Source organism: Gopherus evgoodei, chromosome 4, assembly GCF_007399415.2.
Source record: "Gopherus evgoodei ecotype Sinaloan lineage chromosome 4, rGopEvg1_v1.p, whole genome shotgun sequence".
Classification (NCBI taxonomy): Eukaryota; Metazoa; Chordata; order Testudines; family Testudinidae; genus Gopherus; species Gopherus evgoodei.
This window is the reverse complement of record NC_044325.1, coordinates 87,533,654-87,548,202: the sequence shown is the minus strand read 5'-3', so window position 1 is coordinate 87,548,202 and position 14,549 is coordinate 87,533,654. Positions and strand designations below refer to the sequence as shown.

The 14,549-nt window shown below is 41.1% G+C and overlaps 1 protein-coding gene across 2 annotated transcripts; it reads right to left on the bottom strand.

Moving 5' to 3' along the window:
• Nucleotides 1–1,774: 1,774 nt before the first annotated feature.
• LTO1 (LTO1 maturation factor of ABCE1) lies at nt 1,775–14,318 on the bottom strand. Of its 2 annotated transcripts, XM_030560116.1 has the most exons (5): nt 13,712–14,318; nt 12,201–12,306; nt 10,171–10,241; nt 4,090–4,207; nt 1,775–3,704 (listed from the first exon to the last, which is right to left on the bottom strand). In XM_030560116.1, exons 1-5 carry the CDS (start codon nt 14,188–14,190, stop codon nt 3,636–3,638), a joined length of 843 nt encoding a protein of 280 aa, XP_030415976.1. In that variant the 5' UTR covers nt 14,191–14,318; the 3' UTR covers nt 1,775–3,635. The 2 variants fall into 2 exon arrangements, with proteins under 2 accessions (XP_030415976.1, XP_030415977.1); XM_030560117.1 differs by lacking the exons at nt 1,775–3,704; nt 4,090–4,207 and adding an exon at nt 9,391–9,548 and having other exon boundaries at nt 13,712–14,317.
• Nucleotides 14,319–14,549: the final 231 nt, after the last annotated feature.

Sequence of the window (14,549 nt, the reverse complement as noted above, 5' to 3'; positions counted from 1 at the left end):
GAAGAAAGTTTCATGCAGTTCAAGGAACACAGCAGTATATTTGAGATGTTGTACAATATTCCAAAACTCATTATACCTGAAGACCTACACCAGCATTGCAGGGCACTAGAGACAGTGTTGACAAATGATGACATGCGCAGTACTGATGCAAGTTATTTAGGTGATGAACTGAAAGCCCTTTCAAGATACATTTCAGCAGGATCAACTCCAAAGGCTGTTCTGGAGTATATGTGCACAAATAAGATGACCATCCTCTTTTCAAAGTTGAGATTTTATTTTCTCAAGAGTGATATTTTCCTTTCTCCCCAGTTAGTTTTGCTAATTTAATTTGTTTCTAATGCAGTGCTTCTCAAACTGTAGGTCAGGACCTCAAAGTGGGTCTTGACCCTATTTTAATTGGGTCGACAAGTCTGGCTTAGACTTGCTGGGGCTCAGGTTTCATCCCAAACCCCAAAACCCTGGGCAGTGGGGCTCAGGTTATATCGCCCCTGGCTTGGGCTTTGACTCATTCCCCACCTGGGGCAGTGGGGCTCAGGCTTTGGCCCCACAACCCAGAGCACTGGGACTCAGGTGGACTCAGGTTTCAGTCCGCGCTCCTGGGGTCATGTGGCAATTTTTGTTGTCAGCAGGGAGTCACGGTGCAATGAAGTTTCAGAACCCCTGCTCTAATGTATATTAAAAGCTGAATAAATATAAGGTTAAAATTAAGCGTTTTTCATGAGTTTGCACTCAAGACTGGATGTGGTTGCCAAAAGGCTGTTAGAAACTAAATAAAGAGGGATACCCTCAAACTGCTTGTCACAGGGTTTACTACTCATTGCTGACACACCTCCTTGTGGCTTATTTAGGGCTTTGCACCCAAACAGTCTGACATCCCTTTCTTTTGCCTCTAGGCCCCGGTCTCCCTCGGTCTTTTTGGAGTCGTTACATCCTCTCCAGGACTCAAGTTGCTCCCTCCTTGTGGCATGGCCCTCGGGCCAGCTCACTATAGTTCTCCCCTTCCGGGATATCAAAGTTCCTCTGGACAAATAGTCTTAGGCAGTCTTCTAATCCACTGAGTGACCGTGCCATATCCACAGTGGCTGGTAGGGGAACGAACACAAGCCCACACTCTACTCCAGAGTCTCTATGCCCCAACAACCAGTCTACACACACACACACACACACACACACACACACACACACACACACACACACACACACACACACACACACACACACACACACACACACACACACACACACACACCCCTTGTCACTGCTCCCCTGGGCTCCTTTCTTTCTTCTTTAGCTCTGCCAACCCCCCACCCCACTTACCAGTGGAGCTTTCTCTGCTCCCTGTGACTATCCCATCCACCCCAAAAGTTTTTGCCAGAATCTGTATTCTCAAGCCAAATCCCAGGGTTTACCCCCATCTAGAACCACTCTTTGTCTCTTGCCAAATCTCCTCTAGGGAGAGATTACAGTGTTCCTTTCCACTAGCCTCTCCTGCTCACCTTGCTGGCTTAATACAAGCTTAGCCTGCCCCTACCCAGCTGGCCTTCATCATCAATTAGTCTTTATCAGTCCCTGGCTCTCCTCCAGCAGCCTGTCACATGCTTAATTGACCCTTTTTATCTACTCAGAGCTTGTGTGGGGTAGTCACCCCATAACACTGTTTTATAGACCATTCTAGGATGGTATCTTGCTTCCAAAATTTGTCAGTGAAAGATGCTGCAGGGCAACAAACCAAATACCCATACAAAAAGCTTTTAATAATGTTAATTGCTGAACATGTTTAACATGCAGACCCCTTTTATTGATATTAACTGATCATCAATGTATTGTATGATAGCGCTTTCAATGTTTTCCATTGATCTGAAAAAATATTTGTTTTGAAACATTTACATACATTCATAAACAAGATCAGACATACAATTCTTTCTGATGTGTTATAGTTATCTATTTTAGAATATTTTCCATTTTCTTTATGCATTAATTAAATCAATGCAAGCTACAGCAGTATAAATACTTTAACAAAACTATTTCAAAAGAAAAACTATTTTACATCATAATCGAAAATATTTAAATATGAGTCACATGTATACATTTTATATAATCTCAATTTTAGCAGTGTGAAGATATATTTGTAATTTCTTGCAAGTTTTACGTTTGGGTCTTATTTTTGAGTCGATGTAATATCTTCTTCCAATAGGTGGCTCTAAAGCAGTTACTTTATATATATGATTTGTTGAAATGCTTCGCTATGTAAACAGATATTCAAACATGTCAAAATATGATAGTTATTACACGAAGCCTCTGTTTCGTGGCATAGGTGTCAAAAAAATTTAAAGATTTAGTATATCACTGTTAGAATTTACTGTCTAAAATTGTAGTGCAACTTCCCCTCTTGACCTCTCAAATGTGAAAGCAGGATGAACACACACGTTAAAAGGAATGTTGTAACCCTCTTTATTTACTTTGTGTATTATGATGAATTTTGGTATAGTTGTATGTAGAAAAATTAATTAAAAAATGAACAAAGGAATGTTGCTCACTGATTGATAAATGAAGCAGCTCCACAGATATACATACACTACACTGTAGTGAAATGCTTTCTAGAAGTGATCACATTACATTCTATTTGTGAAAAGTTACATAAATATTCTAGCACCAAAATACAGAATATCTTTCGAACAAAATAATTTGTTAAACTAACATAGTTGAATATTCACTTACATATTCTGCCAGCATCCATTTTCTGAATGAAACTGAAAAATACATTTTCCATCTTGAAAACAATTTATCACTCAATTATTGCAGTATTTTTGGTCCCATGATGTCAGAGACACAAAGTGGGTGAAGAGGTCCAGTAAAAGATATTACCTCAAACACTTCATCATTAGTTAGTTATTCTAAGCGGTAGATCTCAATCTTTTTTTTCTTTCTTTCTTTCTTTTAAATATTTTCAGCACTTTCAGCTGACAATATATTTTTTCTGCACTGGATCAGACATCAGGTGCCAGAGCTTATGGAAATAATACAGAAGATCAACAATAGAGCAGCAATATTCTGTTTTGAGCTGTAGCTGCTTTGAGAACCATGTCTGTAATATACCTACTCTTCACTGTTATCCCATCCTCTGCTTCATTCTTTCAATATCAAAAATAACATAGCTCTTTATTGTAAGCTCCTCAAGACAAGGAAAATATCTTACTACCTATTTGTGTAAATATACATATTGTGTAAATTCTTAGTGATCGATACATGTTTTGAAATATCCATCCTTTGGATAATAAACAAGGGAGAAACATAGTAAAACAAACCATCATAGAAGCAATTGATTTTTCCCACAGAAATTAAAGACAGATTATCAATATGGGATTAGTGTTGCACGAGTATGGAAGTTTTGCATTTTTGTTTTTTAAACAGGACATACACTGACTTTGCAATGAACAAATAAAACTGGGACACAGCAAACATTAAAGTGGTTCCTTTCCACTACTGCTTAACTCTTCTACCCTCCTTTTTGGAAATTAAAAACCTGTTTATATTCTGACTTTACCTGCCTTTATTATTATTATAATCAGTCCCCCAGATATCTGTTCCTTAACATTTCTTCTTTGTTCATATATGTTTATCTTCATCTGTTATGCTCAAAAAGTAAGTGCAGATCTTTCAGGATTGATTCTAAAATCAGATTGAATATTTAACAATGAGCAAACCTAAAAAAAAAAAAAAGAACACATAGGTGTTTTAAAATGTGTGCGTATTTCAGGTAAATTTGTAACAAGACACCCTCCCCATTTCTACTTTTTTCTCCTCTCTTCCACAGCTCTCTCTCAAGTCAGTATTAAATGGCTTTTTAGCCTTTTTCCTTTAGGATGAGTTTATTGCACTTGCTATGGACTGGAGAGAATTCACCATATTTTGCACCCCCGTGCTAAGTTAAATAAACATTACAATTGTAACTGGTACAAGTAGCCCAGAAAGATTACGTAAAAATAATTACTCTGAACTGCATAATTGCAGCTTTATATTACTGCCAATTTAGACTGCAGTCTTTTTGGAAATTATTACCTTCTAAGATGACAACTAAATACTACAAACCTGTTTAAATTTTCCTCTGATTTTTTCCAAATCTTCATGAAGTTTGTCATAAGTGGGGTCTTCATAAGGGTATTTCTGAATCATTCCTATTAATGTTTCCAGGGCCTTTATTTTTTTACTGCAAAAAATGAAACATTTTCTTATGGTAGTTCTGTTCAGCAGAAATAAGATTGTTTCAGTTGCCACATAAAGACAACGCTGAGTATTTAATATTAAAGTGTTACACTTCAAAATACATGATCAATCCTGCCACTGTTTTTTCACACAATGTTCCCCATTTTGGTCAATGAGACTACCAATGTCAATTATATGCTGTGTCAGTTTTTCAATACACACAGTGTGTGTACTTTGTGTTAAACACATTTGTAAATATCTTGACAAAGATTTTTCCATAGACTCATTAGAAAATATAGTATTAGGAAATATTTATAACATGTTTCCAGACCAGTGGCTGGAGGGAACTATGAAAATGCAACGTATTATTAAGCAGATTGCCAAAATTTCAAAGTTGTGTATGCATGGTGGTGGCTCTTGAAGGTACCTTTACCACAACTTGACACTAGAAAATGTATAATGACCTATGGATATACAGTAGCTCCTCACTTAAAGTCGTCCTGGTTAACACTGTTTCGTTGTTACTTTGCTGATCAATTAGGGAACATGCTGGTTTAAAGTTGTGCAATGCTCCCTTCTAACCTAGTTTGGCAGCTGCCTGCTTCGTCCACTGCTTGCAGGAAGAGCAGCCTGTTGCAGCTAGCTGGTGGGGGCTTGAAACCAGGGTGGACCAGCAGCCCCTCTATCAGCTCCCACATTAGCTCCCCGCTCCCCTAAGTTCCCTGTGCAGCAGCTGCCCAGCAGGCTACCAGTAGCAGCTGTCCCTCCCCTCACTGCCATGTGCTGCTCCTGCCCTCTGCCTTGGAGCTGTTCCCAAGCCTCCTACTTGCTGTGCAGGGGAAGGGGGAGAAGGGCGGGGGCTAATGTCAGGGTGTCCCCTTCCCCCCTGCTTCGACATCCTGCTTACCCCTTCTTCTCCATATAGAGCAGGGTGGGGACACAGATGGAGAGAGAGAGAGCCTGGGGCAGCAGCTGCTGGTCTCAACTTCCTGATCCACTTAAAAAGACAATGGAGTGGGTCAGCTTACTTAAAGGGGAAGTGTGCATTTCTCTCTCTCTCCCACACACAAGGTGCATGTCTGTCTCTGTCTGCTATGCTGTCTCCCCTCCCTCATGTTTGCCGTTGCCTTGTGTGAGAGGCTACATTAACAACCTGTTAACCCTTGAGGGCTCAGCCTGTGCTAGTTCATCATTTAGTACAGGGTTCTCTAACTGGGGTTGGGACCTCTCCGGGGGTCATGAGGTTATTACATTGGGGGGGGTCATGAGCTGTCAGCCTCCACCCCAAACCCTGCTTTGCCTCCAGGATTTATAATGGTGGTAAATATATAAAAAGGTATTTTTAATTTATGGGAGAGGGGGTCGCACTCAGAGGCTTGCTATGTGAAAGGGGTCACCAGTACAAAAGTTTGAGAACCACTGATTTAGGAGCAAGGCATTCCCTGGGAAATATCCCACCCTCTAATTTCATCACCTCAGCCAAGCTTCACAATCATCATAGCTGTGAACAGAATTGTTTGTTTAAAACATATTATGTGTGTGTATATGTACATACACATTTTTTCTCTGGCAAAAAAAAATTTCCCTGGAACCTAACCCCCCTCCTACCCCTTTAAATTAATTCTTATGGGGAAATTGGATTTGCTTAACAACATTTACTTAAAAGTCGCATTTTTCAGGAACATAACTACAACATTAAGTGAGGAGTTACTGTACACATGGCAGAGTTAAAAAAAATCTACTTCCCACTTGGCAGGACAGGCACTAAGAAATTCAGACTCTTGTATCAAAAAGATTTTGCAAGGCACACTTGTGTTGCAGTAAGGAAAAAATAAAAGTAATTAAGCCATTCTCCAGGTAGGGCAAACAGAGATTGCAGGCATTCTGGCACTACTTCTGGATCATTCATGAAACAGTACTGATGCCCTTACATCTCACTGGCTTGAGAAAATGATTCCTGACAGCTAAAATGGAAATGGGAGCCTATAGTCACCATTATTACTGGCACTGAGTTCTAAAACACTCAAAAGTGCAACAGAGTTGTGGTATTCACATTAGACTAACATGCACTGCGTATGTCAGGTGAACAAGACAGCTGTAATTGGGCATCTGCACAAACCAAAACTAATTAGAAGAAGCTGATCAGGGTTCTAGGTTGACTGGGTTTGTATCCACCCAGGTCTTCAAATGTTCTGGTATTAAAAGAAATATTACTCAGTACCTTTTTATAAAATTTTATTAAAATACTTTAAAAAAATCATCAAAGGTAAGCTACTATTAAAACTATACCATCAAATTAAGAAAACACATCAGTCACAAGACAGTAATGGAATTAAATAATCAAATTAGAACTAAATAATTCTTAAAACTCAAGGAGGTGTCTAAAGTAGCAGCTGTTTGTTTAGGTGTGACTCATAACCGAAGAATTTTACTAAATTCAACCACTGCTGTTATAGATTTGATTAAGTATTTTAATACTGAAACTAAATAATCATCTAATGTCTAGACCACAGCCTCAGAGCAAGTTATAAAGTTTCCATCCCAGATTTCAATTCTTACGTGGCATTTAACCCTTTCCTCCTCCCACCAAGGATCTAATAAGAGAGACTTTAACAGGACAATCTCGATCAGCAGATGTTAAACAGCTCTTATTTACCAGAAATTATAGATGACACTCTCAAGTCCCTTAGGACTTTTAGACGGACACAGAACACACTTTAATGAATACTTTTTTGAGACAATATATAAAAGGCTGCTTAAACCTGGGGAACTTTTCTTTCAGGCACCTTCGCTGTGTGGACTTTATGGGTGCTCTCATACAAATATGAATGCACAGCCACACATTTACTTCCACACCCAGAAAATAAAAAGCTAGGGTGTCTCCCAATGAATAAAAATAAAAATCAAACGAACAAAAAAAAAAGATAGATAAGAGAGGGGATGCACACTTTTCAGCTCTTAAGTCTTCTTGTCTCTTCTAAAATAGGATCTGGAACTGCAGTAAAGGAGATAGTGATGCTTTGTTGGCACAAAGCTTCTCACTAAAGGGGCTTCTTCTAGTGCAAGGAGAGACTGGTCAAAGGCTGGAGCAGCCTGGTTGTTGATGTTGTGACTTCCTCTTCCCAAGGTGATCAGTCTGGGAGATTCTGGAAGATCAGTCCTTCTGGAGATGGCTTGTTGACCTGAAAGCTTCTCAGACTTCCATTTAATAGAATCATAGAACATTAGGGTTGGAAGAGACCTCAGGAGATCATCTAGTCCAATCGCCTGCCCAAAGCAGGACCAACACCAACTAAATCATCCCAGCCAGGGCTTTGACAAGCTGGGCCTTAAAAACCTCTGCAGATAGAGATTCCACCAACTCCCTAGGCAACCCATTCCAGTGCATCATCATCCTGCTAGTGAAATAGCGTTTCCTAATATCCAAACTAGACCTCCCCCACTGCAACTTGAGACCATTTCTTCTTGTTTTGTCGTCTGCCACCACTGAGAACAGCCTAGCTTCATCCTCTTTGGAACCCCCCTTCAGGTAGTTGAAGGTTCCTATCAAATCCCCTCTCACTCTTCTCTTCTGCAGACTAAACAACCCCAGTGTCCATAGCCTCTCCTCATAAGTCATGTGTCCCAGCCCCCTAATCGTTTTCATTGCCCTTCAATCATTTTGATTGTATTGGTTTAGAAACTTTGCTTTGCTCTGCCTTGCAATGCCTTTCCAGACAAATCAGGTGCAAGACTTAACTTGAAACTTGGCCCAGTTAGGTTCAAATTAGGTCACCCTTAGCAAGCATCACTCTGGAAAAGTCCTATTAAAAAAAATTCTGTGTTTTGTATTACCGAGAGAGATCATTCTTCCCAACCTCTCCTTTCCCCAAAATAAATATAAACAATCCAAATACATGAGACCACTTTAGAGGAAGCTAGTATGGTCTTATCTGAGAGCAAGGTCTTAAGATGACATTATGTCACCAGTTTACAAAAAGTTCAATATAAAAATCTTATTAAAAACAGCACCATTGAAACAGCCAATTTAGCAAACATTTAGCAAAATTACAAATAAGTTCAAACTTATGATCACTTTCAACAACATCTCCATTTCTTCAACAAGGCAATTTCAATACCTTCCTGTTCTAAAACTGGTATATACCTCAAACAACTTTATCTGCTGAAATCTTCATCTTGATAGAGAAAAGTTACTTTCAACCTTATCAAGAGAAAACCTATTTGGAATATTACACTTTAAGTTCTATATAAGGTCTGTATTTCCACATAAGCTATTCCCCTCACACATACTAATGTAAAAATCAGTTATTATCACAGCTGATACCTAATTTAGTGTCAGCCCTGATCAAGAATTATACCTAGTATTTGAACAAATGTTGAATGTTACAGTTTACTGAGCTAACTGGGTAACACAGGATGGATGGCGGAAAATCCATATTCTTGTTGTGTTCACTTCATTAGCTGTCTACATGAACGTAACTGAATTTATAATTATCTCTAAGAGCTGGTCTACACCAAAAACTTGCTACAATGTAGCTATGCCAACTCAACCCCAGATGTAGACTATGCTAGATCAAAAGAAGAATTCTTCTGTCAATCTACCTACTGCCTCTCAGAGAGATGGAGAACCTCTCCAGTCACTAAAGAGTGTCTAAACTGAAGTTTTAAGTGTAAACATAGCCCAAGGTTTTTCACTGAGGGATTCCTAAATATCCCTTTACACCATCCCACGCTCTTAGGTCTACTCTAAAGTATAGATTTTCTGGAATACAAAAATTCTGTATTTTGGCACCTGTTGCTCCAGGACTGGAATATTTCTACCCCACCACACATACTTTAGGAAAAGAAGACAACAGAAGTGGCTTATTTTAAAGCAAGTTTTAAAACATTTATGTTTAAGAAAGCTTTTGAAGCAACACTGATTTTATTTATGATTTTACATAGGTTTTAATTGTTTACATCTTGTATATTTGTAGTAATTTGTTTTTAGTTGTTGTATTGCAAAGTGTCTGTGATACACTGTTAGACAGGCATTACATGAATAAAATTATATACCAGACTTGGGATGAAAGACACCATATAAATGGAAATTTATAAAAATCTAGCAGGCCTGTCAATCCTGTCATATTAAGAAGACCTGAATATCTAAGACTGCTGGCTAAACACAACTAGATGTACAGAACTTACATAGTTCATGGATGGCACAATTAGCAGAGCCAAATCATGGACCTCACCAGATTTGTCATGTACTAAAAGGAAGCCCTGGGTGGGCCAACACAACAGACTCCTTTCCTCAGAACCAAGATTTCGGCTCTGTGTTCCTCCTGTCACTGGAAGTATGAATGCTGCAGAAGAACAGGCAATGGTAAAAACAGGCAGGAAGGGATTCTGGCATTCCTCTATGGCCCCACACAGATTGTAGCAGTGGCATATTGCCCCACAGGTGGGCAGAGAATTCTCCCAGTGCAAGCATGGTGTAGGAGGGCAGTACGATATCCTACTCAGACCCCCATCACAATCTCAGTGTAGGGAGTGAGCCATGGCTGAAGGAAATGGACCTAAGAGATGCTGCATAAACTCTGACCTTCAATCTTTAGCAGTAAGAACTCGATAAACTCACAACTAGTAGTTTCATTCAAAAATTATGTTGACAGTTATATCAATAATTTACATTTTTCTCAGCAACATAGCTGTGAAGAGGGCATCCTTGCATGTATGATACTGTCATGGTTTCTACTTTACTTCATTAAAAAAAACAACAAAAAAAACCCCCACTCTGCCTGCAGTTGGCAAGTTTGATTCTTGTAATGCCAAGAAAAAATAAACTATCGGTTGTTCCTCCTGTATATTTCTTAAAGAAATGCAGGCCATTACTAGGATACCTATAAAAATATTTAACCTCTCCTTAGAGAAAAGAAACTTAAATGTGGGGCAATATTAATAAATACTTTTTTTTTTAAACCATACCTGGGCTTTTCTTCTGCAGATCTGTGAAGTAGATGCTGCCATGTCAATGCAAACCCAAGATAGTATCCAATCTGTGAATTTATAAGAATTCAATTTTAAAAAATCCTCTTTATCTGTATTCATTTAAACAATAAGTTTAGCTAGAATGTATTTTTTTAATCACTAGCACATAACAAATCAAAATAGAAACATCTTGCTATGCTACTTCTAAAATGTGTTCTGCATCAGTGTGCGCTGAACCTCTTCAATTTAAACTGTGATGGATTGTGCAGTTTTGCAAAAAGCCCCATCATATTTCATCTACGTTGACCCCTCAGAAATTTATACCTCCATTGCCACACTTCTGATTCATAATTACAAATCCAGCTGCATGCGGGGGTGTTTGGAGGGGGGGGAAATAATGGCACTGAATTTAAGACACAGGTAACATTTTCAAAAGCATACATTTTCAAACGTGATTTAGGCATTTAGAAGCCTAAGTCCCACTGACTTTCAATGAGACCTGGGGTCCTAAGTGCTTAAGCCACTTGGATGTTTTTGAAAATTTTACTCCCTATAAATACCTAAGCAATAAATTTGGCAGGATATCTGTATCTAGCATCTTTTAAAATGGTTCTGAGAGCCAAGAAAGCAAGTTCTGAGAGCTTTTGCATGGCTACAATTGTCTTGATTGCCGCTCCTTCGGTAGTCCTGTTTAGTCCTCTGAGGCAAGCCCGTATCATGAAATCAGAAAGTTCTGCAGCCAACACTGAAAGATCAAATTCTTGGTGCAGTTAACTGTTTATTATATTGAAAGAGAAGGCTGCCACTTTCAGTTCCATAACAGTCTTCATTCTAATGCCCAGTTTTCTGTCACTCAATTTTCTGAAACCCTGATCTTTGGAGCTGAATAATTCCTGAAAGTGAATTTGAGCAAAAATGGTGAAAGCTTTCTTTTAATTATGAAAAAGAGGGGGAAAAATACATAGCTCACATTATAAAATAATTACTGCAATTTTTTTTTGATTAACATTCTACACCTAACATGGTGAGAGGGAGAAAGCTGAAAATTGGGGTGGATCCTTCACTGAATGCATAGGAGGGTAACACTTGTTGTTTATTTCATTGAGTTATTCTCTTTCACAAAATGTATGTCCCAATCTTGCACAGAAATCCAACCGATCTCAATGAGACTGTGCAAACAGATCAGGACATTTAACTGAAGAGACAAGGTAGGCTGTACGGTAGTCTGGTTAAATTACAGTACAAAGTGTGCTAAAAGTGAAAAACAAGTAGAAAGGGCTGTTCGCTTTTTTAAAGGTATGCAGGTGGGAACCTAGATCCTGCACAGCTCCCGGGATGCACAGGAGTGGGTTTCTCCTCTTCTCTATTAAGATGCATAGAATATAATGCCCAGGTGGCATCTAGCCAAACTGCTCCAGATTATGGAAGTTACATCCTCTTATTGCCAATAGGTACAAGCTAGAAGAGTTTTCATGTTGAGAGTAAAGCTCCTTGTTATGTTTTTATTTTTCTCTTTTTCTCGTAAAACAAACAATACAAACATATATTAAGAATGTTAAAGCTTCATGTTTAGGCACTCATGTGACAAAATACCTCCTTTAAGTGAGTTTCACAGACGTTGCCTGATATACAGAGTAGTGCATAGTAGTACAAGACACAACACATGTATATCTAGGATTGAGGTAAAAAATGTGAAATTGTCTTTATTTGAGAACAGGATGTTATTATGTCATTAAAGACTGCACAACACACATGCACATACAACCTCAACTGTGGCATCTCATGAATTTCAAGTGCTTAACCAAGCAATGCTGTGTTTTCTTAATATAGTTTTTTGTATGGGATTAAATGGTAGATTCAGAACAGTTTACAAATCAGTTTTTTGTGTGTTCGTAGAATGAAGGCCATGGAGCAATACAAACAATACAAGACTTAGGTCACCCATCATGCTTTGCTCAGGTACTACTTCAGTACAACACCATCTAATCTCAAAAACATACTGATTTTTAGAAAGTTTTGACATTTACCTCAGACCCAATCTTGGCACCATGTAGTGCTCCATACCTCCTTCCCTCAGTAACACCAACATGACTTCCTTCAGCATAACCTTCCTGATACCCTTCACCATGAAATCTGTAAAGGGAAAAATAGATATGATTTTATTAGAATGAATTTTTTATATCAGCAAAGGCATAATGCAGAAACACTAGGCCATAAAAATACTGAATATTTTATTATTTCTACTGAAATATTGTCTTTGTAATTCCAACATATTTCAAAGCAATTTCAGACTGTTTATTCATAAGACAAAGTGGAGTAACAATTACACCACGCTAACTGCTATAAAGTGGTATTAGAAAGACAATGTAGGTGAAGTAATACTTACTGGACCAACCTGTTGGTGAGAGAGCTGCTGTTTAATATATTAAAGAATACAATTTAAAGATGACAAAATTTCTGTTAGATGATCCAGCTCTGGCTCAAATGCTTTGTTTCTCTCACCAACAGAAGTTGGTCCAATAAAATATATTACCTCATTCACCCTGTCTCTCTTATATCCTAGGACTAACATTACTACCACTACACCGCCTACAGTAGTATTCTGAATATTTGATGTCTTGGTTAAGGTAGAAAGGCTGGGGAAGGAAAAGGAAAATCTAAAGAGGATACTCTCTGAAATTAGTGTTAAAAGAAAGCATTCAGATATGTAACATAGATGGTGGTAGACATCTTGTCTACAATGATGGAGGCCGAAGTTTAAATACCAATCAATGCAGCACGCTCTCTTTCCAGCCCACCCTTGCAAAGAAACTAACATAAAATCTTAATTTCGATGATTCTTTAGCCTAATACATTAAAAAACAACCCCCCCTGCTTTGGTAAGGTAGGTGAGGCAGGGAGAGCTTTTGCTACTTTAGGTATTTAGAATGTTTCCCCCTCACGAGACCTTCAGATCACACACTACAGTGCAACACAGTAAGACAAATGTCTTCGTTACTGCACCTTCCCAATGGGGCGAGCGCTAGGCCGAGCTTTTCACAGCTGTGCTTAGCACGGTTTGCCCAGGCCCCGCAGCAGGCAGGTAGGCTCCTGGCTCCTAGCCGCCTCCAGCTTTAAACGCCAAGGGCTGACGGCTGTCACGCACCTCCCCAGTCTCGGGCTCCGCCGCCTTTCCAGGCCTTTGTTATTTATCCACCTTGCACCAGAGCCGGCCGCAGCCCCGCGCCCAGCCCGACCTCAGAGCGGGAGGGGCGGGGAGGGAGGGAGCCGGCGCGTGCGTGCCAGGCCCGCAAAGCGGAACTGTACCGTAACGACACGCTACTTCCGGCCAGCTGACGGCGGCTTCCAGTCACGATGCGGCCCCCGCCCAGCGTACTGCGGCCGCGTCACGCGAAAGGGGCTCGCGCTCCGGCTCGGAGGGCGCGCGCCCGCCTGTAGCCGCAGCGGGCTAAGTTCGTTTCCCTCCGGGGCAGGAAGGGCTGTTCTCTCCCCCTCCCCCGCCGCGGCCCCGGGCAGGGCTCTCCTCTGCCAGCCCCACCTCTCCTCGGCCATCACGATAGCGTCGAACACATCCGAAGCGCCAGCAGCGGCCTCCATAGCGCCACGAATCTCCCCGAACTCCCGGCCGCGCGCGCAGCTCCGCTCAGGGCATGCTGGGAAGGGACGGCGAGCCGGAGGACTCGGGGCCGAGGCGCTTCTAGTGCGCAGGCTCGAGGGAGCGTCCCTGGCTGGCCTGTCCCCATCGCACCGCCGAGGGTAGTGGGCGTGGCTTCGTCTCACCCTGCCCGCCCCGCGGAGCCCCTCAGGCTGCCTCCCATGGAAACGGCCCCCTATTGTTGCTCGCGCTGCTCCCTCCCGGGTAGGATCCCCGCAGCCCCACCCCTCGGCCAGAGGATTCGCTGCGCGGCCGCTCCCTGGCGCGACAGAAGAGGCTGGGGGCATCTCACATGGTTCGGGCCCAGGGCTAGGGCCCAGGAGATCCGAGTCTGCAGGTTCGCCTGGTGCGTCCCTTCCCATGGCTGCGGCTTGGATGTTTCAGCCCGAGCCCTCGGGCTGGTTGGTAGAGCTGTGCTAGCCGGGAGCGTCTCCCTCTGTGCTTGTGCAATACGCTGGGGTTACCTGGGGCCTCCAGGCATCGCTGCAGTATAAATAAATGCTAGTTATCACAACTGCTGGACCTCCCTTCGTTGCTTCTGTGCCTGCACAAAGAGATCGGAAACACTTTCATGTTTTGAGGATTGTTCTGTTGTGTGACACATCCAGCTCCTTCCCTTTACTGCACAGCCCTGGCTTTAAGGGAAAAGCGATGTGGCCACAAAACACTGTTCTGGCAATTCACATCTGATTAGATGGCCTCTTAGGGACCATTCTCAGGT

Coding starts and splice junctions, on each gene's coding strand:
- LTO1 (XM_030560116.1), bottom strand. CDS start 14,190: ATGGGAAGGGACGCACCAGGCGAACCTGCAGACTCGGATCTCCTGGGC. Junction 12,307..13,711: donor ATCGTGATGGCCGAGGAGAG/GTGGGGCTGGCA, acceptor TTCCCTTTACAG/ATTTCATGGTGAAGGGTATC. Junction 10,242..12,200: donor GTGCCAAGATTGGGTCTGAG/GTAAATGTCAAA, acceptor ATAAATTCACAG/ATTGGATACTATCTTGGGTT.